Source organism: Camelina sativa, chromosome 17, assembly GCF_030686135.1.
Source record: "Camelina sativa cultivar CO46 ecotype springtype chromosome 17, ASM3068613v1".
Lineage (NCBI taxonomy): Eukaryota > Viridiplantae > Streptophyta > Magnoliopsida > Brassicales > Brassicaceae > Camelina > Camelina sativa.
This window is the reverse complement of record NC_141896.1, coordinates 13,710,587-13,733,860: the sequence shown is the minus strand read 5'-3', so window position 1 is coordinate 13,733,860 and position 23,274 is coordinate 13,710,587. Positions and strand designations below refer to the sequence as shown.

The 23,274-nt window shown below is 35.9% G+C and overlaps 2 protein-coding genes and 1 pseudogene across 3 annotated transcripts; 1 reads left to right on the top strand and 2 right to left on the bottom strand.

The window, feature by feature from the left end:
* Positions 1-33: 33 nt before the first annotated feature.
* On the bottom strand, positions 34-6,584 carry LOC109125169 (subtilisin-like protease SBT3.3). The gene is made up of 10 exons (XM_087497099.1): positions 6,385-6,584; positions 6,191-6,282; positions 5,998-6,095; positions 5,693-5,848; positions 4,896-5,572; positions 4,717-4,793; positions 4,397-4,645; positions 4,180-4,294; positions 3,909-4,101; positions 34-667 (listed from the first exon to the last, which is right to left on the bottom strand). Exons 1-10 carry the CDS (start codon positions 6,469-6,471, stop codon positions 96-98), a joined length of 2,316 nt encoding a protein of 771 aa, XP_087353225.1. The 5' UTR covers positions 6,472-6,584; the 3' UTR covers positions 34-95.
* Positions 752-5,469, top strand: LOC104757662 (uncharacterized). The gene has a single exon (XM_087497100.1). The coding sequence runs from the start codon at positions 1,067-1,069 to the stop codon at positions 2,660-2,662; it is 1,596 nt and encodes a 531-aa protein (XP_087353226.1). The 5' UTR covers positions 752-1,066; the 3' UTR covers positions 2,663-5,469.
* A 262-nt stretch (positions 6,585-6,846) lies between the features above and the next one.
* Positions 6,847-9,502, bottom strand: LOC104759634 (subtilisin-like protease SBT3.5; annotated as a pseudogene). Its single transcript, XR_015587470.1, has 10 exons — positions 9,256-9,502; positions 9,062-9,156; positions 8,865-8,962; positions 8,576-8,731; positions 8,525-8,538; positions 8,356-8,444; positions 8,023-8,271; positions 7,824-7,938; positions 7,558-7,750; positions 6,847-7,469 (listed from the first exon to the last, which is right to left on the bottom strand). The product of XR_015587470.1 is annotated as a subtilisin-like protease SBT3.5 (transcript).
* Positions 9,503-23,274: the final 13,772 nt, after the last annotated feature.

Sequence of the window (23,274 nt, the reverse complement as noted above, 5' to 3'; positions counted from 1 at the left end):
AAGCTTATTCTAAGTTTCTTGGGGAAGAAGATAGGGCCATAGAGGAAATATAAAGTCCTCAAATCAGTTTTGATTAATAAAAGTTCTATGAATCATCAGTTCTCATCATAGTAGTTTTGCAGGATCTGAGTTCTAACAGATACATGGATTATCACATTATGTACAGAGTCAGTCCAAGTCAAACTACCAAAGTAAAACCCAGTGTTGATTTTGTGTGTGGTCGAGACTCTAACCGTGAAGGAGACACTTTTAAATTTGGAGTTAAACACTAGTGTCTCCGGCGTCACAACCACTATCACACCAAGCGGAGGCTCCACCACGAGTTTATAGACCGAGTCGACTGGTCCAACATTAGTGACGGTTCTAGTGAGAGTGACTTCGTCTTTGAGATTTGGGATTGTGATTGAAGGTAAGTTGACGTCAAGAACAGAAGGTTTGGGGTTTGAACAGACTGTTACTTCACCGACAAGCTGAGAGATAGAAGAGTCATTGTAACCGGCTGAGCACAAGTAGAGTTTGTAGTCTTCTGAGCCCATGTCATATATGAGACCAGGTTCTGCAGCTTTCTCAGGGTTCACAAGGCCTCCACCATAATCAAACGGATCAGCTACTTTGCTAGAAGACCCTTCTGCAAAAATCTGCTCTCCGAATGGATCTGTTCGCCAGGCTGCAAAGTGATATGGTTGGTCACTTGGTCTAGTGTTTCACTGTAAAGAGAAGGCTAATGATGTGGACTTTGAGTGAGTAGTTTGAAGAGAACTAGAGAAGCCACTAATGGAATTGGAAGGTCTGCAGTTACAATCTGAGAGTTGCAGTTGCAGTCTGAGAGTATAAATAAGAGAGATGAGTATCGAGAGAGATTATGTTGAATATTGTGAAGATTGGTCAAGCGATGTGCTTGTGTTTGGAGAGGTGAGCTAGTGATGTGCTAGTCTCTCTCTTATGGTGTGTTGGGAGCTGAGCTAGTGATGTGCTAGTCTCTCTCTGTTCTTATCAGTGGAGTAGTGATATCGTAAATCTAATATTGGTGCGGTGAAACTAAGATCGGAACTTCAACGCGACGGTGATGGCGGAGTATGAGGCGAGTTTGAAGTTCTTATACGGTGAGCATCAGCGCTTGTGGCAGACGTCAGCGGAACATGAGGCGAGGTTCGATTTGTTGGATTTGACATTGAAAAAGATGAAGCAAACTTTATCGGCGTTGTCGAATTACCTTGAGAAACGTCCGATGCAACCGGAGTCTTCGCATCAAGCTTCACAGCTTCCGATCTTCATCGGAGGTGATCCAAAACAGTGGATCGCAAGGATTGAAGCTCAATTTGTTGGTGGTGAGTGTTCAGAGAAGGAGAAGTTGGCGTTCGTTTCCAATTTTCTCGGCGGCCAAGCAAAATCTTGGTTCCACAAGGAACAATCCTGGATTCCTTTCAATAGTTGGAACGAGGTGAAAGATGGTTTATTGTTAATGTTTGGAAACGATAGGGATCAAAAGCGTGTAGGTTTGGAGCTGGATCGCAAACTGGAACAGTGGATCAAAGATTTTGATCGCAAGCATCAGAAGTCAGAAAACACTGTGGTCACAAGTGTCGACGTGATTCAAGAGATAGAATCAAGTGGTGACATTGTGTTGCAGGCGAAATTGATTCAACAACATGCTTCAGCTTCGAGAGAAACGTTTTCACAGTTTCAGGTACAAGATTCTCCCTTGGAACCTAGCCTTGAATTTAGCAAAGAGTCATTGGATGCCATGGAGGATTCATCTGTGTTCTGCGAGCAATCACATGTTGTTCATGCTTCAGAAGTGGTTGAGTTTTCTGAGTTGTTAACAAGTGTCAAGAACACACAATGTGAACTCCAAGTGTTCGATAAAATGCTGGTGGGAGACAAAAGAAGGAAACAAAAACTTAAACAGAGAAAGCATCTCAAGGCTTGGCGGTTTAAGTTCAAATTGAGGTCAGGAATTCAGCAGCTCACGGATTCATGTTTTTTTGCTTCTGAAAGATCAAATGGGAAACAGAACAGCTTTAAGCCTTGGAGAAAGATGAGACAGTCACCTCGGTCACAGTTTATTTGTAAAATGAGAATGAGACTGCATTTAAGAGGACTGTATCAGCTTTGTTTTAGTGAGGTGAAGTTTCACTTGAAGCAGAAATGGAGATCTCAGATTCTGCATTCACTTTTAGGGCCTGCAGCTACACAATCCATGTTCTTGTGTAAAGTGGAATCAGGGGAAGAGACTGGTATTACACAAGACGAAAACAAAGGCCATACATATTCTGTGATTTCAGGTGTGTTACAAGCAGCTTTACAAGGGAGAGAGTTAGGTGCAGACTCTCTGTTTCTGGATGTTGAGAGAAAGGCTGTTGCTCACTTGTGGCATCGTTGGAAAATAAAAGTTGAGACATTGCAGGCTATTTCAGAACATCTAAGGTGTGAACTGGTGTATTCTCAGTTCACGGGAGGGATCAGCTTCTGCGGTATCAATCTTGGACCTGTAGTTGCAGCTAATGGTGCCGTTAGTAGTGATAACATTGTTGAGGTGCATGTGAGGCTGTTTACTTGGGTGATTCTAAAGGGTATGATGATTGGGATGATCTCCAACAAGTGTGTGATCCATGCCACAGTCTTGTATAAGTTTAAGAAACACAAGTTTCTAAAAACCTGAAACTTTAAATACAAATCTGAGAGAGTGGGAATGCAAAGACAACACAAGCAGATTCTGTACTTTACATCTTTCAAGGAACAGCTGCAACAGAAAAAGAAGTGCCATTTGTTGAGGTTTTGGCAAGCTCCATACAAACGTGGCCATGTCTTTGTGAATGGGTTGAGAATAGTGGGGCTACAAGTTAGTCTTGCTGAGATAGAGCTGCAGAAAGGCCAAGGCGTCAACATTCCACTTATCAGTTCCATGTCCCAGTTATGTTATTTGTTGGGTTATACTTCGGAGAAGAAGTTTGTGACTTGGTTGCAGGTTGCGTATGTGTTGAACAATATCGGATCTCTGCTTGTGAGGCTGATGGAAAAGAGTTCTAACTCTTGGAAATTTGCATTCTACCATGAGTCAGAGGGACTACAACAACATCATAATCGGTTTGGACTGGAATGCAGAATGGTTAGTTGGGGGAATGCGTGTGAGCTGTAAGGTAGGACAACACCATCCTTTGGTTTTGGTTCTGGCTTTGATGTTCTACAGAGAGAGCTTGATGAAGACTCACGTGAAGCCACTGCCATTATCTTGCACAATCTTAAGAAACAGAAGTTTCTTAAATCCTGGAAATTCAAGTACAAATACAAGATGAAAGAGAGTGGCGATTGTCCTATAACAATGGCTGATCTCAGGTGCTCAACATTTCTATGGAGATGTAAGACTGTCACAGTTGTTGCGAGCAGTCTGTTCCTGCCATCACACGGACCAATATTGGTGACTTGCCACGGCAGTTTTCTTTCTTAAAGCTTGAGGACAAGCTTGTCTAAATGGGGGGGAGTATTGATACGGTTGGTCACTTGGTCTAGTGTTTCACTGTAAAGAGAAGGCTAATGATGTGGACTTTGAGTGAGTAGTTTGAAGAGAACTAGAGAAGCCACTAATGGAATTGGAAGGTCTGCAGTTACAATCTGAGAGTTGCAGTTGCAGTCTGAGAGTATAAATAAGAGAGATGAGTATCGAGAGAGATTATGTTGAATATTGTGAAGATTGGTCAAGCGATGTGCTTGTGTTTGGAGAGGTGAGCTAGTGATGTGCTAGTTTCTCTCTTATGGTGTGTTGGGAGCTGAGCTAGTGATGTGCTAGTCTCTCTCTGTTCTTATCAGTGGAGTAGTGATATCGTAAATCTAACACAAAGTAAAGACAACGATTTCTTGAGTTGGATATATTGATCGGTTGTTATTGTAGTTGGAAGAAGATAAAGAACCTGTAGTGACAATGGCTGATCTAAAAGCAGCAGGGGACCAATCAGGATGTAGAGCTTTGAGAAGTGCAATAACTCCTGCAATAGCTGGAGTCGCCATCGATGTTCCTGAAAGAATAGCAAATCCACCAGCACTCAAGGTGGAGTTGGGAGATGTAGCAGCTAATATCCTTACTCCTGGTGCTGCTATGTCGGGCTGTATCATAAATATAGAGCATTTTATTAATTAAGATATTGCAGAACTTCTGATGGTGTCAAAACTTTGAAGACATACTTTTAGAATCGCCGGGGACATCGAGTTAGGCCCTCTTGATGAGAAATTTACAACCTTAGTACCAACAGGTTGTCCGGAGAGTGTTCTAGAAGGTTGTATCTTCACAACAGGTGATCTGTTAATCTTTTTCTTATGAATATGTTTTTCTTGGAAGGGAAGGAAACAACTGAAAATGTACTACTGTATGAAGTGAGGATCAGGGTTTATAGTTTCATACCTAGTGGAACGTATGTAAGCAAGTATATCTGTCCCGAGCTCGTAGTCAATGGCGACACATGGAAAATCATCATCACATGGCTTGAGAGTGTACACCGGGTTTCTTGAGATGATCAGGCCAAGCCCTCCGGCTGTCTTCACAAAAGATGCAGCGTTCGGTATAGCAGTGTTGGTTCTTGAAGTTGTGAAACACAGCACAACTTTCCCGGCCATTGTATGGTTGGAGTTGAGATTAAGGGATTCACAGACACTACAAAGTGTTACAGATTCAGTGAAAACTAAACACATGTCTTAGCAAGAAGTCAGGTTCTCGTTACTAACCCGCTGCTGTTCCCTGCATCTGCTGGATAAACTAAACTAGTTAAGCCAAGTTCCGGACCTGTGTAGGTTGCTTGACCCTGAAGTAAGATTGGAAATACACATAATCAGAGAGTTCCAAGGGAAAAAAAGTGATAACAATAGAAACAAAAATGTTTGTAGAACATATAACTCTGCTTTACCAAAATCACTTTATTGTTCCCAAGTGTAATAGGTGTGGGAAAGGACCGATCTAGAGTGGTTGCAGCCACTGTTAAGATCCAAGGAGCTGTGTTTACCACGGTCTGAGCTTCTGGACCATCGTTACCACCTGCACAAACAACTACAATGCCTTTTGCAACAGCATGGAATAATCCAGTAGCAAACTCATTAAGCATGTCAGTTTCAGGAAGTAGAGGGACTTGACCAACAAGAGAGATTGACAAAACATCAACACCGTCATGCATAGCTTCGTCAATTGCTTTGATGATGTCAGAATTTAAACAAGTCAATCCTTCTAGCTCTTCCATATACCAACAAGCCTTGTACATTGCTATGCGAGCACGTGGTGCACCACCTCTCAAGGTTCCTCCAGCGAGACCTTTGTAGCTTACGTTGGGAACAAATGATCCACCCGCAAGGGAGGCGACGTGCGTTCCATGGCCGTCAAAGTCTCTAGCGGAAATGTAATCAGGGGATTTTGTGGAATTGAACCCTTTGTTTTGAGCAAGAAACCCTTTTATAAAGTACTTGGCTCCTATGAGCTTTCTGTTGCAATTTGTTGGTCTGAAGTTTTCTCCTGATTCACATCCTCCTTTCCATTTTCTTGGTATTGGTCCAACCCCATTGTCATTAAATGATTCAGACTCTGGCCACACTCCTACAAACCACAGTGTGGTTACCACACAAAACCAAACAAGTCAATGAGGTGCTTAAATAAAGAAATCAAAAGAAACATCAACAACAATAAAATCTACAGTGTGACTAAATCTATTTATACCTGTGTCAATAACACCAATGATAACTTGGTCACCCATGTTTGTGTCAGTTAAGAGATTCTTTGGATTGGCAGCAGAAAGGCCTAAGTAGTCCCATGTTCGTGTTGTCGCGAGTTCATAAAAACCATCCGGTATGACATGAACAACTTCAGGCAAATCTGTTTCCAGAATTATGTGCATCAGCAATGAAAACATTTAGCTAGTCTTGCTTATAAAATCAAATCAAAGTAGTCTTAGTTTTGTCACAGATTTTGAAAGCTAAGAAGCAAAGAAAAGGTGTGTGACTTAAGACAACTGCGAGTACTACCAGCGATTAACTTGGCTTGTGACTTGGTGAGTTTGGCAGCAAAGCCTGAAAACCCATGTCGGTAACTATACACCATTGAGTCATGTGCATCTTTTTTACTGTGACACCAAATAAAATTCTTGGTTAAAAAAGCTTGAGACATGATGTGACCCACAAGAATTGAATGAATAATTGATCAATCAGCACTCTGTACCTTCCAAGAAGTGACGACAACATCTGGTGATGAGATTCTGTGACAAACTCAGGATCATGGTGCTGCTTCTCACCCAGATACACTATATGAACCTATTTGATTATCATCACAACACAACCAAAAACTTGGTCATAACCTGTTACTAGTTTCTCTTTTTTTTTTTTGCTATTTGGTATAAAAAAATACCAACTTACCTTGCTCTCAGCACCAGCAAGTGCAACATTCTTCAGAACTATTATCAGACTTAGCACCAAGAGAATAAATGGTACGTAGTTACTCATCCCAATAAATAGTAGAGTTTTATTTTTCTCAATCTACTTAGAAAATTTTGAGGAAGCAACAGCATTTTATATAGAAACATGCTTTAGTTTTCGTGCTTTTAAAATTACAACTTGTCGAGATTAAGAAGAAAATTCAAGAAGTAGAAATGTCTTGGTCAAGCTAACTTTTAATGTTGTGTGGCCAAGAATGTTTGGTCTTCTTTGTGTGGCCAAGATAACATTTTATGATACAGAGAGATGAACAGACATTAAGAAGAGACTATTTCAGAGAGATGAACGACACATAAAGCATGTGCGTGAGTACTTTCATTTCTAAGTAAAACTGTTAAATGAAAGCAAAAAGACAAATCCACTGGTTCGCTTCTTCTTCTTGGATTTATAAACACATGGACAAGAAACAATGTATTCACGTTAATAAGAATCATTTAGTTCTCATCGTAATAGTTCTGCAGAAGCTGCGTTCTCACAGACACGGGAATAGTTACATTATGAATAGAATCTGTCCACATCAAGTTTCCAAAGAAGAATCCAGTGTTGATTTTGTATGTGGTCGAGACACGAACTGTGAAGGGGACACTATTTGTTTTAGAGTTAAACACTAGTATCTTTGGTGTCACAGCCACTCGAATCCCAAGCGGAGGCTCTACCACGACTTTGTAGACCGAGTCAGCTGATCCAACGTTAGTGACGGTTCTCTGTGAGAGTGACCTCGCCTTTAAGGTTTGGGATGGTGATTGAAGGCAAGTTGACATCAAGAACGGAAGGTTTAGGGTTCGAGCAGACTGTTACTTTACCAACAAGTTGAGAAATAGCTGAGTCGTTGTAACCAGCAGAACATAAGTAGAGAATGTAGTCTTGTGTTCCCATGTCGTAGATGAGACCAGGGTCTGCAGCTTTCTCAGGGTTCACGATGCCTCCACCGTAATCAAATGGATCAGCTACTTTACGAGATGATCCTTCTGCAAAAATTTGCTCTCCAAATGGATCTGTTCTCCAAGCTGTAAAAGTAATGAACACAAATATTGAGATCAGTGTGTAAAAAATATTCAAGGTTTTTGCTTTAGTAATTGAAGTAAAATACGAAACCTGTAGTGACAATAGCTGATCTAAAGGCAGCAGGAGACCAATTAGGATGCAAAGCTTTAAGAATTGCAACTACTCCTGCAATAACTGGAGCAGCCATTGATGTTCCCGCAAGAATATCAAATCCCCCAACACTAGAATTGGAGTCAGTGGATGTAGCAGATAATATGCTCACTCCTGGTGCCCCTATGTCTGGCTGAAAAGTAGATATTTTATCGTGATTCAAAACATCAGAGGAAGAAAATCAAAGAATAAGGATCAAAACATACTTTGAGGATCGCTGGGGAGATCGAGTTAGGTCCTCTTGATGAGAATGTAGCCACCTTTGTCCCCACAGGTTGTCCAACATGTGTTCTAGAAGGTTGTATCTTCACAACAGGTGATCTGCAGAGTTGCGTACTTTTCTTATTACAATTCTATGTTTCTTGGAGGGAGTGCAACAACTAAGATCGTAGTACTTTTTCATACCTAGTGGAGCGTATATAGAGAAGTACATCTGTCCCGAGCTCGTAATCAATGGCTACACAGGGGAAATCATTTCTACACGGAGTAAGATTGTAACCTGGATTTCTTGCGACGATCACGCCAAGACCACCGGCTGCTTTTACATAAGAGGCAACTCTCGATACAGCACTAAAGAGTGTGTTTGTTGTGAAACACAACACAACTTTCCCTGCCATCGTACGGTTTGGGTTGAGATCAAGGCGTTCACAGACACTGCAAAAATGTTACGTCCATATTTAGAAAAATATAGAACATTTGCACGTAAGTCTTAACAAAAAGCAAGTAATTTGATGATACCCGCTAAAGGTCTCATTGGTGTTCCCTGCATTCTCTGGGTAAACCAAACTGGTGAAGCCGAGTTCTTGACCTGTGTACAGTGCTTGACTCTGTATGTGAAAACTCATACTCAGACCGTTTCAAGATTTGAATTGTGTTTAGGGAAAGAAAAAAAAATCTACTCTGCTACAATAAAGGTATGATCTGAAACATGAATTAAGACCAAGCTACAATTTCTAACCTGTGTCAATAAAGCCAATGATAACATGGTCACCCATGTTTGTATCAGTTAGGAGGTTAATAGGATTAGCAGCAGAAAGACCTAAGTAGTCCCAAGTCCGAGTAGTCGCAAGTTCATAGAAATTATCAGCCATGACATGAACAACTTCAGGAGAATCTGTTTCCAAGATTGCATCAGCGATGAAACTATTAAGCTCAAAATTTTAGATCATATCATAAAAAAATGCTATAAGAAGCCTAAGGGCGTGGTGAAACTGAAGGCAAACAACAAAGGCTATGTATGAGAGTACCAGCAAGTTTATTGGCTTGTGAGTCAGTAAGCTTGGCAGCAAAGCCTGAAAAGCCATGTCGGTAACTGTACACCATCGATTCATGTGCATCCGCTTTACTGTGACACAAGATAAAAAAAGGTAAACAGCTTTGAGACATATATATATAATGGAGTTAAAATACTACTAATCAAGTAGTTAGTTAGCTAGCTTTGTACCTTCCAAGAAGTGACGACAACATCTGGTGATGAGATTCTGTGACAAACTCAGGGTCATCATCATGTTGCTTCTCACCAAGATACACTATATGAACCTATTTTGATTATCATCACAACACAATACAACACAAAAATTGGTCATAAGAGTTATATTTTTGTGCTGTATGATAAAAGAAGAAGATCATTTTTTTTACCTTGCTTTCATCACTACTAGCTCGAACAAGATTCAAAACTATAATCAAACTTAGCACCAAGACAGTTAATGATCTGTAGTTCCTCATTCCAAAGAAAAAATGTGTTTTCAATTTTTGCAATTAACTCGAAAGACTTTTTTTTGTTTGAGTAAGCAGCACCCATCAATCAAATTTATAGTAGAAAACATGATTGATTTAGGCCATGAATGGCAACACTATTTCAACACTTTTTAATTTTTTTTGCTATATGTCACCATTCATGTATGCATTCAGTAATATGCGTTTTTGGAAAGAGAAAATCAAAACCCACTTTGCGTTTTTCAAGTGAACGTAATAACAAACGGACCGCCTTTTTTTTGTCCAACATCCATTTAGCAGCGGTTTTCTAAATAACGCACAACATAATATAAAACCTTAATTTATTATATTTAAATTATATAGTGGAATCAAGAAATTACTATGCTAAAAATTTATTTTCAGTTTTAAATTTTTAAAACTTTTGATAAATAAATTATCTTTTTAATCTTTTCTTCAAAAAATTACTTCACTATATATTCACAAATTATAAAATAATCATTTTTAATATGAAAACAGATTTGTGAAGAAAAAATTATATCATCCTAAATGTATAATATCTATTTTAACTAGATTTAAAATTTTTAAAATAAAATCCATAGTTTCCTCTAGAATGAATTTATTTTTAAAACAATGTATATTTTAATGAAATAAAATTTACATGATTAATTTCAAATAATTTCGGTTTTTGAAGTTTATAAATAGTAGATGAATTACTATATCATTAACAATTAAAAAACTAATTTATAATATATTTTATTATAATGTTTATTTATAAGATATAACTATACTAGTTATTTTTATTTATAAAATAATATAAATTCTGTACCGCAAACTGTTTTTCACCAATCAAACATTATTTCGTACCGCTTATTTTAGAGTAACCGCACTTGTCCCGCAAATATATTTGTCCCGCATGTACCGCAGTTGAACCGCACCGCACTGTCAAAATATTTGTCCCGCACTACTAAATCCGCGGTTACCATTCGGACCCTTAGTTTTCTTGCAGAACAAATTAAAACTATAGTTGAGATTGGAGACCAAAATGAACACGTCTTCGTCAAACTTAATAAGATTATGTCTTTTCGTGGCTAATAATAATGCTCCCAATTCATGGAATTTTCAACGAAACTGAAATAGGAAATGAGAACACGAACCTTACCAAAAAAAAGTATTGATTTCAAAGTATCTGCAGTGGTCTACTTAATATGTTCCATACCAATCTTCTTATACATAAATCGACGTCGCCAACCATTACAACGGCCGACGGCTGTCTTGACGGAGACTCGGTTTTGTATCTATGCTCCGGAGAAGATGACTCGAAGCGGGCCAGAGTATTTTTATTGGGCTTCTTTTTTAAAGATTTAAGGTCCAGTTAAAATTCTATCGAGCCACTATTACTCATTGACTTTTCTTTTTTTTTTAAAGCAAATTTTTAAAATTTTAGTACTTTTTATATAAACACTACATAAGAACCCGTCCGATGTGCAGGTTTAAATTTTTGTAAATAAAATTAAATCTAGTAAAAATATATTAAAATTTCTTGTACATTATTTATAATTATTTTGGGCTATAATATTGATTTATATTTATATACAAATCTTTTATGTATGTTATCATTAAAAATGTATTTTTTACACCTAGGTATATTGTATGTTACAAATATATTATTTACCACCACCTAGAAAATATCTATATGAACAAAGTAAGCCAACTATTTTATGTCTCTTTACTTTTACTTTTGCATAGTTTCTTTAATCACTAAAATTGTTGGTTCAAAAAATATTTTGAATAAAAAATAAATTACATCACAATAGTGTATGACCAACCATGGAGAGAACCTCGGTTCTGCCCTCCTCCCTTGTGGAGAGAACCTTGCGTCTAACCTCCTCCACCATGGAGAGAACCTTCGCTTCGCCTTCTTCTCTTGGGAAGATAATCTTGCGTCTAACCTCCCCCACCTTCCTTCTTTGGGGAGATAATCTTGCGTCCAACCTTCTCCACCATAGAGAGAACCTCGGCTATGCTCTACTCCTGTGTGGAGAGAACATGTTCACGTCTTTTACCTATCTTAAAGTGGCTTGCTCCAGCAACCAATGAAACTAAAGACTCTTTTCCAACGTCACAAAATCTTTTGATAGTAACTAATGTTAAATTTTCCAATGTATTTGTGGAAGTTTCTTTGACACACCATGATGTAGCCTCTGTCTCCAAGCTCTTATGGATCTATCAACAACGATTTATGTTTTTCCAATGTATCTATGTTTGTTGTAGGTTTGTGCTTGATTAGCCTATCTTATCCAACCATTAGGTTGATGATATTCTCTTTTTTATCTCCTATTGAGATAGATTGAACGAATGGTAACAATTATGTTTGCACAAAAAAAATGTCTATGACCAACCAATCAAGGTTGTGAAATTAGAAAAAAAAAAAGTTTGACATAATTAATGAAATAATTGAAAATTATAAGCACCGTAATATATGAATCTCAAATAATTCAAAAATGAATATATAAATTAAATAAAACAATCTAAAACTACTACAATAAATTTTAAAATATAATATTAGAAAAAGAAGATGCATATATTAATTTTCCATTTTTTTTGGGTCAACAGTTTAATCTTACCTATTCCAAACTGAAAAAGTAGAAAGTATGAGTATATTTTGGTTTAAAAAAATAAGAAAAATTTGTCTTCCCATTAAAAAAGTTTGACCAATAGAACAAAGTTGAAAGCATATTTTTGAATAAGTTATTTTGTTAGATGAATCATATGAGACGATCTATGTTTATATAGAAGTGAGTATTTACATTTTTTAGAATTAATAATTTTCTCTATATTTTCCTTAATCCCTTTTCTACTTTATGAGATAATTTATTCCAATGAGCTCATTGTTTTTTTTTTTTAATTTCTTGCTTCTCACTTTCTTGTAAGACTACGTTCGACGATAAGAACGCTTTCTATTTAGTTAATCAAGTGTTAGATAATTTCTGTTGTTATCTTGAATTTGTGTATTCATCTTTTTTTTTTATGCTACTTTTCATGCAAATTAATAGAAATAATAATAACACCATCAAAAATTTGTTAATCCCAAAAACTTTAGTTATTATGCATAAGAAACTTTATTAATATTTCAAAGTCAAAAATTGCGTAGTATATACATTATAAAATTGGGAAACGAAACAAAATTTAAAGAAACGACAGACAAAAATGCGTGGCAACTAACTAATTATAAGAGTTTGAGATAGATGTGGAGAGTTTAAAAGCCACTTATACCCATTTTGTCCCAAAACAGGCTAACAGCATGAAAACATTGCTTAGTAGCTGTAAACAGCTATGTTAGTGTTTATGGGGTTAAAATGTGTCTTAATCCAATGCAACTAACTAATTATAAGAGTTTGAGATAGATGTGAAGAGTTTAAAAGCCACTTATACCCATTTTGTCCCAAAACAGGCTAAAACCAAGAAAACATTGCTTAGAAGCTGTAAACAGCTATGTTAGTGTTTATGGGGTTAAAATGTGTCTTAATCCAATGCAACTAACTAATTATAAGAGTTTGAGATAGATGTGGAGAGTTTAAAAGCCACTTATACCCATTTTGTCCCAAAACAGGCTAACAACATGAAAACATTGCTTAGTAGCTGTAAACAGCTATGTTAGTGTTTATGGGGTTAAAATGTGTCTTAATCCAATGCAACTAACTAATTATAAGAGTTTGAGATAGATGTGGAGAGTTTAAAAGCCACTTATACCCATTTTGTCCCAAAATAGGCTAAAATCAAGAAAACATTGCTTAGAAGCTGTAAACAGCTATGTTAGTGTTTCTGGGGTTAAAATGTATCTTAATCCAATGCAACTAACCAATTATAAGAGTTTGAGATAGATGTGAAGTGTTTAAAAACCACTTATACCCATTTTGTCCCAAAACAGGCTAACAGCAAGAAAACATTGCTTAGTAGCTGTGAACAGCTATGTTAGTGTTTATGGGGTTAAAATGTGTCTTAATCCAATGCAACTAACTATGTATAAGAGTTTGAGATAGATGTGGAGAGTTTAAAAGCCACTTATACCCATTTTGTCCCAAAACAGGCTAACAGCAAGAAAACATTGCTTAGTAGCTGTAAACAGCTATGTTAGTGTTTATGGGGTTAAAATGTGTCTTAATCCAATGCAACTAACTAAGTATAAGAGTTTGAGATAGATGTGGAGAGTTTAAAAGCCACTTATAACCATTTTGTCCCAAAACAGGTTAAAACCAAGAAAACATTGCTTAGAAGCTGTAAACAGCTATGTTAGTGTTTATGGGGTTAAAATGTGTCTTAATCCAATGCAACTAACTAATTATAAGAGTTTGAGATAGATGTGGAGAGTTTAAAAGCCACTTATAACCATTTTGTCCCAAAACAGGTTAAAACAAAGAAAACATTGCTTAGAAGCTGTAAACAGCTATGTTAGTGTTTATGGGGTTAAAATGTGTCTTAATCCAATGCAACTAACTAATTATAAGAGTTTGAGATAGATGTGGAGAGTTTAAAAGCCACTTATACCCATTTTGTCCCAAAACAGGCTAACAGCATGAAAACATTGCTTAGTAGCTGTAAACAGCTATGTTAGTGTTTATGGGGTTAAAATGTGTCTTAATCCAATGCAACTAACTAATTATAAGAGTTTGAGATAGATGTGGAGAGTTTAAAAGCCACTTATACCCATTTTGTCCCAAAATAGGCTAAAATCAAGAAAACATTGCTTAGAAGCTGTAAACAGCTATGTTAGTGTTTCTGGGGTTAAAATGTATCTTAATCCAATGCAACTAACCAATTATAAGAGTTTGAGATAGATGTGGAGTGTTTAAAAACCACTTATACCCATTTTGTCCCAAAACAGGCTAACAGCAAGAAAACATTGCTTAGTAGCTGTGAACAGCTATGTTAGTGTTTATGGGGTTAAAATGTGTCTTAATCCAATGCAACTAACTAAGTGTAAAAGTTTGAGATAGATGTGGAGAGTTTAAAAGCCACTTATACCCATTTTGTCCCAAAACAGGCTAACAGCAAGAAAACATTGCTTAGTAGCTGTAAACAGCTATGTTAGTGTTTATGGGGTTAAAATGTGTCTTAATCCAATGCAACTAACTAATTATAAGAGTTTGAGATAGATGTGGAGAGTTTAAAAGCCACTTATAACCATTTTGTCCCAAAACAGGTTAAAACAAAGAAAACATTGCTTAGAAGCTGTAAACAGCTATGTTAGTGTTTATGGGGTTAAAATGTGTCTTAATCCAATGCAACTAACTAAGTATAAGAGTTTGAGATAGATGTGGAGAGTTTAAAAGCCACTTATAACCATTTTGTCCCAAAACAGGCTAAAACCAAGAAAACATTGCTTAGAAGCTGTAAACAGCTATGTTAGTGTTTATGGGGTTAAAATGTGTCTTAATCCAATGCAACTAACTAATTATAAGAGTTTGAGATAGATGTGGAGAGTTTAAAAGCCACTTATACCCATTTTGTCCCAAAACAGGCTAACAGCATGAAAACATTGCTTAGTAGCTGTAAACAGCTATGTTAGTGTTTATGGGGTTAAAATGTGTCTTAATCCAATGCAACTAACTAATTATAAGAGTTTGAGATAGATGTGGAGAGTTTAAAAGCCACTTATACCCATTTTGTCCCAAAACAGGCTAAAACCAAGAAAACATTGCTTAGAAGCTGTAAACAGCTATGTTAGTGTTTATGGGGTTAAAATGTGTCTTAATCCAATGCAACTAACTAATTATAAGAGTTTGAGATAGATGTGAAGAGTTTAAAAGCCACTTATACCCATTTTGTCCCAAAACAGGCTAACAGCATGAAAACATTGCTTAGTAGCTGTAAACAGCTATGTTAGTGTTTATGGGGTTAAAATGTGTCTTAATCCAATGCAACTAACTAATTATAAGAGTTTGAGATAGATGTGGAGAGTTTAAAAGCCACTTATACCCATTTTGTCCCAAAATAGGCTAAAATCAAGAAAACATTGCTTAGAAGCTGTAAACAGCTATGTTAGTGTTTCTGGGGTTAAAATGTATCTTAATCCAATGCAACTAACCAATTATAAGAGTTTGAGATAGATGTGGAGTGTTTAAAAACCACTTATACCCATTTTGTCCCAAAACAGGCTAACAGCAAGAAAACATTGCTTAGTAGCTGTGAACAGCTATGTTAGTGTTTATGGGGTTAAAATGTGTCTTAATCCAATGCAACTAACTAAGTGTAAGAGTTTGAGATAGATGTGGAGAGTTTAAAAGCCACTTACACCCATTTTGTCCCAAAACAGGCTAACAGCAAGAAAACATTGCTTAGTAGCTGTAAACAGCTATGTTAGTGTTTATGGGGTTAAAATGTGTCTTAATCCAATGCAACTAACTAAGTATAAGAGTTTGAGATAGATGTGGAGAGTTTAAAAGCCACTTATAACCATTTTGTCCCAAAACTGGTTAAAACCAAGAAAACATTGCTTAGAAGCTGTAAACAGCTATGTTAGTGTTTATGGGGTTAAAATGTGTCTTAATCCAATGCAACTAACTAATTATAAGAGTTTGAGATAGATGTGGAGAGTTTAAAAGCCACTTATACCCATTTTATCCCAAAACGGGCTAAAACCAAGAAAACATTGCTTAGAAGTTGTAAACAGCTATGTTAATGTTTCTGGGGTTAAAATGTGTCTTAATCCAATGCAACTAACTAATTATAAGAGTTTGAGATAGATGTGAAGAGTTTAAAAGCCACTTATACCCATTTTGTCCCAAAACAGGCTAACAGCAAGAAAACACTGCTTAGTAGCTGTAAACAGCTATGTTAGTGTTTATGGGGTTAAAATGTATCTTAATCCAATGCAATTACTAATTATAAGACTTTGAGATAGATGTGGAGAGTTTAAAAGCCACTTATACCCATTTTGTCCCAAAACAGGCTAACAGCAAGAAAACATTGCTTAGAAGCTGTAAACAGCTATGTTAGTGTTTATGGGGTTAAAATGTGTCTTAATCCAATGCAACTAACTAAGTATAAGAGTTTGAGATAGATGTGGAGAGTTTAAAAGCCACTTATAACCATTTTGTCCCAAAACAGGTTAAAACCAAGAAAACATTGCTTAGAAGCTGTAAACAGCTATGTTAGTGTTTATGGGGTTAAAATGTGTCTTAATCCAATGCAACTAACTAATTATAAGAGTTTGAGATAGATGTGGAGAGTTTAAAATCCACTTATACCCATTTTGTCCCAAAACGGGCTAAAACCAAGAAAACACTATGTTAGTGTTTCTGGGGTTAAAATGTGTCTTAATCCTATGCAACTAACTAATTATAAGAGTTTGAGATAGATGTGAAGAGTTTAAAAGCCACTTATACCCATTTTATCCCAAAACAGGCTAACAGCAAGAAAACATTGCTTAGTAGCTGTAATGTGTCTTAATCCAATGCAACTAACTAATTATAAGAGTTTGAGATAGATGTGGAGAGTTTAAAAGCCACTTATACCCATTTTGTCCCAAAACAGGCTAACAGCAAGAAAACATTGCTTAGTAACTGTAAACAGCTATGTTAGTGTTTATGGGGTTGAAATGTGTCTTAATCCAATGCAACTAACTAATTATAAGAGTTTGAGAAAGATGTGGAGAGTTTAAAAGCCACTTATACCCATTTTGTCCCAAAACAGGCTAAAACCAAGAAAACATTGCTTAGAAGCTGTAAACAGCTATGTTAGTGTTTCTGGGGTTAAAATGTATCTTAATCCAATGCAACTAACTAAGTATAAGAGTTTGAGATAGATGTGGAGAGTTTAAAAGCCACTTATAACCATTTTGTCCCAAAACAGGTTAAAACCAAGAAAACATTGCTTAGAAGCTGTAAACAGCTATGTTAGTGTTTATGGGGTTAAAATGTGTCTTAATCCAATGCAACTAACTAATTATAAGAGTTTGAGATAGATGTGGAGAGTTTAAAAGCCACTTATACCCATTTTGTCCCAAAACGGGCTAAAACCAAGAAAACATTGCTTAGAAGTTGTAAACAGCTATGTTAATGTTTCTGGGGTTAAAATGTGTCTTAATCCAATGCAACTAACTAATTATAAGAGTTTGAGATAGATGTGAAGAGTTTAAAAGCCACTTATACCCATTTTGTCCCAAAACAGGCTAACAGCAAGAAAACACTGCTTAGTAGCTGTAAACAGCTATGTTAGGGTTTATGGGGTTAAAATGTATCTTAATCCAATGCAATTACTAATTATAAGACTTTGAGATAGATGTGGAGAGTTTAAAAGCCACTTATACCCATTTTGTCCCAAAACAGGCTAACAGCAAGAAAACATTGCTTAGAAGCTGTAAACAGCTATGTTAGTGTTTATGGGGTTAAAATGTGTCTTAATCCAATGCAACTAACTAAGTATAAGAGTTTGAGATAGATGTGGAGAGTTTAAAAGCCACTTATAACCATTTTGTCCCAAAACAGGTTAAAACCAAGAAAACATTGCTTAGAAACTGTAAACAGCTATGTTAGTGTTTATGGGGTTAAAATGTGTCTTAATCCAATGCAACTAACTAATTATAAGAGTTTGAGATAGATGTGGAGAGTTTAAAAGCCACTTATACCCATTTTGTCCCAAAACGGGCTAAAACCAAGAAAACATTGCTTAGAAGTTGTAAACAGCTATGTTAGTGTTTCTGGGGTTAAAATGTGTCTTAATCCTATGCAACTAACTAATTATAAGAGTTTGAGATAGATGTGAAGAGTTTAAAAGCCACTTATACCCATTTTATCCCAAAACAGGCTAACAGCAAGAAAACATTGCTTAGTAGCTGTAATATGTCTTAATCCAATGCAACTAACTAATTATAAGAGTTTGAGATAGATGTGGAGAGTTTAAAAGCCACTTATACCCATTTTGTCCCAAAACAGGCTAACAGCAAAAAAACATTGCTTAGTAACTGTAAACAGCTATGTTAGTGTTTATGGGGTTGAAATGTGTCTTAATCCAATGCAACTAACTAATTATAAGAGTTTGAGATAGATGTGGAGAGTTTAAAAGCCACTTATACCCATTTTGTCCCAAAACAGGCTAAAACCAAGAAAACATTGCTTAGAAGCTGTAAACAGCTATGTTAGTGTTTATGGGGTTAAAATGTGTCTTACTCCAATGCAACTAACTAATTATAAGAGTTTGAGATAGATGTGGAGAGTTTAAAAGCCACTTATACCCATTTTGTCCCAAAACAGGCTAACAGCAAGAAAACATTGCTTAGTAGCTGTAAACAGCTATGTTAGTGTTTATGGGGTTAAAATGTGTCTTAATCCAATGCAACTAACTAAGTATAAGAGTTTGAGATAGATGTGGAGAGTTTAAAAGCCACTTATAACCATTTTGTCCCAAAACAGGTTAAAACCAAGAAAACATTGGTTAGAAGCTGTAAACAGCTATGTTAGTGTTTCTAGGGTTAAAATGTATCTTAATCCAATGCAACTAACTAAGTATAAGAGTTTGAGATAGATGTGGAGAGTTTAAAAGCCACTTATAACCATTTTGTCCCAAAACAGGTTAAAACCAAGAAAACATTGCTTAGAAGCTGTAAACAGCTATGTTAGTGTTTATGGGGTTAAAATGTGTCTTAATCCAATGCAACTAACTAATTATAAGAGTTTGAGATAGATGTGGAGAGTTTAAAAGCCACTTATACCCATTTGGTCCCAAAACGGGCTAAAACCAAGAAAACATTGCTTAGAAGTTGTAAACAGCTATGTTAGTGTTTCTGGGGTTAAAATGTGTCTTAATCCAATGCAACTAACTAATTATAAGAGTTTGAGATAGATGTGAAGAGTTTAAAAGCCACTTATACCCATTTTATCCCAAAACAGGCTAACAGCAAGAAAACATTGCTTAGTAGCTGTAATGTGTCTTAATCCAATGCAACTAACTAATTATAAGAGTTTGAGATAGATGTGGAGAGTTTAAAAGCCACTTATACCCATTTTGTCCCAAAACAGGCTAACAGCAAGAAAACATTGCTTAGTAACTGTAAACAGCTATGTTAGTGTTTATGGGGTTAAAATGTGTCTTAATCCAATGCAACTAACTAATTATAAGAGTTTGAGATAGATGTGGAGAGTTTAAAAGCCACTTATACCCATTTTGTCCCAAAACAGGCTAAAACCAAGAAAACATTGCTTAGAAGCTGTAAACAACTATGTTAGTGTTTATGGGGTTAAAATGTGTCTTAATCCAATGCAACTAACTAATTATAAGAGTTTGAGATAGATGTGGAGAGTTTAAAAGCCACTTATACCCATTTTGTCCCAAAACAGGCTAACAGCAAGAAAACATTGCTTAGTAGCTGTAAACAGCTATGTTAGTGTTTATGGGGTTAAAATGTGTCTTAATCCAATGCAACTAACTAAGTATAAGAGTTTGAGATAGATGTGGAGAGTTTAAAAGCCACTTATACCCATTTTGTCCCAAAACCGGCTAAAACCAAGAAAACATTGCTTAGAAGTTGTAAACAGCTATCTTAGTGTTTCTGGGGTTAAAATGTGTCTTAATCCAATGCAACTAACTAATTATAAGAGTTTGAGATAGATGTGGAGAGTTTAAAAGCCACATATAACCATTTTGTCCCAAAACAGGTTAAAACCAAGAAAACATTGCTTAGAAGCTGTAAACAGCTACGTTAGTGTTTATGGGGTTAAAATGTGTCTTAATCCAATGCAACTAACTAATTATAAGAGTTTGAGATAGATGTGGAGAGTTTAAAAGCCACTTATACACATTTTGTCCCTAAACAGGTTAAAACCAAGAAAACATTGCTTAGAAGCTGTAAACAGCTATGTTAGTGTTTATGGGATTAAAATATGTCTTAATCCAATGCAACTAACTAATGATAAGAGTTTGAGATAGTTTGAGATAGATGTGGAGAGTTTAAAAGCCACTTATAACCATTTTGTCCCAAAACAGGCTAAAACCAAGAAAACATTGCTTAGAAGCTGTAAACAGCTATGTTAGTTTTTATGGGGTTAAAATGTGTCTTAATCCAATGCAACTAACTAATTATAAGAGTTTGAGATAGATGTGGAGAGTTTAAAAGCCACTTATACCCATTTTGTCCCAAAAGAGGCTAACAGCATGAAAACATTGCTTAGTAGCTGTAAACAGCTATGTTAGTGTTTATGGGGTTAAAATTGTCTTAATCCAATGCAACTAACTAACTATAAGACTTTGAGATAGATGTGGAGAGTTTAAAAGCCACTTATACCCATTTTGTCCCAAAACAGGCTAACAGCAAGAAAACATTGCTTAGTAGCTGTAAACAGCTATGTTAGTGTTTATGGGGTTAAAATGTGTCTTAATCCAATGCAACTAACTAAGTCTAAGAGTTTGAGATAGATGTGGAGAGTTTAAAAGCCACTTATACCCACTTTGTCCCAAAATAGGCTAAAATCAAGAAAACATTGCTTAGAAGCTGTAAACAGCTATGTCAGTGTTTCTGGGGTTAAAATGTGTCTTAGTCCAATGCAACTAACTAATTATAAGAGTTTGAGATAGATGTGAAGAGTTTAAAAGCCACTTATACCCATTTTGTCCCAAAACAGGCTAACAGCAAGAAAACATTGCTTAGTAGCTGTAAACAGCTATGTTAGTGTTTATGGGGTTAAAATGTGTCTTAATCCAATGCAACTAACTAAGTATAAGAGTTTGAGATAGATGTGGAGAGTTTAAAAGCCACTTATAACCATTTTGTCCCAAAACAGGCTAAAACCAAGAAAACATTGCTTAGAAGCTGTAAACAGCTATGTTAGTGTTTACGGGGTTAAAATGTGTCTTAATCCAATGCAACTAACTAATTATAAGAGTTTGAGATAGATGTGGAGAGTTTAAAAGCCACTTATACCCATTTTGTCCCAAAACAGGCTAACAGCAAGAAAACATTGCTTAGTAGCTGTAAACAGCTATGTTAGTGTTTATGGGGTTAAAATGTGTCATAATCCAATGCAACTAACTAAGTATAAGAGTTTGAGATAGATGTGGAGAGTTTAAAAGCCACTTATAACCATTTTGTCCCAAAACAGGTTAAAACCAAGAAAACATTGCTTAGAAGCTGTAAACAGCTATGTTAGTGTTTATGGGGTTAAAATGTGTCTTAATCCAATGCAACTAACTAATTATAAGAGTTTGGGATAGATGTGGAGAGTTTAAAAGTCACTTATACCCATTATGCAACTAACTAATTATAAGAGTTTGAGATAGATGTGGAGAGTTTAAAAGCCACTTATACCCATTTTGTCCCAAAACAGGTTAAAACCAAGAAAACATTGCTTAGAAGCTGTAAACAGCTATGTTAGTGTTTATGGGGTTAAAATGTGTCTTAATCCAATGCAACTAACTAATTATAAGAGTTTGAGATAGATGTGGAGAGTTTAAAAGCCACTTATACCCATTTTGTCCCAAAACAGGCTAAAACCAAGAAAACATTGCTTAGAAGTTGTAAACAGCTATGTTAGTGTTTCTGGGGTTAAAATGTGTCTTAATCCAATGCAACTAACTAATTATAAGAGTTTGAGATAGATGTGAAGAGTTTAAAAGCCACTTATACCCATTTTGTCCCAAAACAGGCTAACAGCAAGAAAACATTGCTTAGTAGCTGTAAACAGCTATGTTAGTGTTTATGGGGTTAAAATGTGTCTTAATCCAATGCAACTAACTAAGTATAAGAGTTTGAGATAGATGTGGAGAGTTTAAAAGCCACTTATAACCATTTTGTCCCAAAACAGGCTAAAACCAAGAAAATATTGCTTAGAAGCTGTAAACAGCTATGTTAGTGTTTATGGGGTTAAAATGTGTCTTAATCCAATGCAACTAACTAATTATAAGAGTTTGAGATAGATGTGGAGAGTTTAAAAGCCACTTATACCCATTTTTTCCCAAAACAGGCTAACAGCAAGAAAACATTGCTTAGTAGCTGTAACCAGCTATGTTAGTGTTTATGGGGTTAAAATGTGTCTTAATCCAATGCAACTAACTAAGTATAAGAGTTTGAGATAGATGTGGAGAGTTTAAAAGCCACTTATAACCATTTTGTCCCAAAACAGGTTAAAACCAAGAAAACATTGCTTAGAAGCTGTAAACAGCTATGTTAGTGTTTATGGGGTTAAACTGTGTCTTAATCCAATGCAACTAACTAATTATAAGAGTTTGAGATAGATGTGGAGAGTTTAAAAGCCACTTATACCCATTATGCAACTAACTAATTATAAGAGTTTGAGATAGATGTGGAGAGTTTAAAAGCCACTTATACCCATTTTGTCCCAAAACAGGCTAAAACCAAGAAAATATTGCTTAGAAGTTGTAAACAGCTATGTTAGTGTTTCTGGGGTTAAAATGTGTCTTAATCCAATGCAACTAACTAATTATAAGAGTTTGAGATAGATGTGAAGAGTTTAAAAGCCACTTATACCCATTTTGTCCCAAAACCGGCTAAAACCAAGAAAACATTGCTTAGAAGTTGTAAACAGCTATCTTAGTGTTTCTGGGGTTAAAATGTGTCTTAATCCAATGAAACTAACTAAGTATAAGAGTTTGAGATAGATGTGAAGAGTTTAAAAGCCACTTATACCCATTTTGTCCCAAAACAGGCTAACAGCAAGAAAACATTGCTTAGTAGCTGTAAACAGCTATGTTAGTGTTTCTGGGGTTAAAATGTGTCTTAATCCAATGCAACTAACTAATTATAAAAGCCACTTATACACATTTTGTCCCAAAACAGGCTAACAGCAAGAAAACATTGCTTAGTAGCTGTAAACAGCTATTTTAGTGTTTATGGGGTTAAAATGTGTCTTAATCCAATGCAACTAACTAAGTATAAGAGTTTGAGATAGATGTGGAGAGTTTAAAAGCCACTTATAACCATTTTGTCCCAAA

Bases quoted from the DNA above. Each gene is read 5' to 3' on its own strand.
- LOC104757662 (XM_087497100.1), top strand. From the start codon at position 1,067: ATGGCGGAGTATGAGGCGAGTTTGAAGTTCTTATACGGTGAGCATCAG.
- LOC109125169 (XM_087497099.1), bottom strand. From the start codon at position 6,471: ATGAGTAACTACGTACCATTTATTCTCTTGGTGCTAAGTCTGATAATA. The intron at 4,646-4,716 runs GTTAGTAACGAG...AACACTTTGTAG, and splicing joins GATGCAGGGAACAGCAGCGG to TGTCTGTGAATCCCTTAATC. The intron at 668-3,908 runs GTTCTTTATCTT...ATCACTTTGCAG, and splicing joins ATCAGCCATTGTCACTACAG to CCTGGCGAACAGATCCATTC.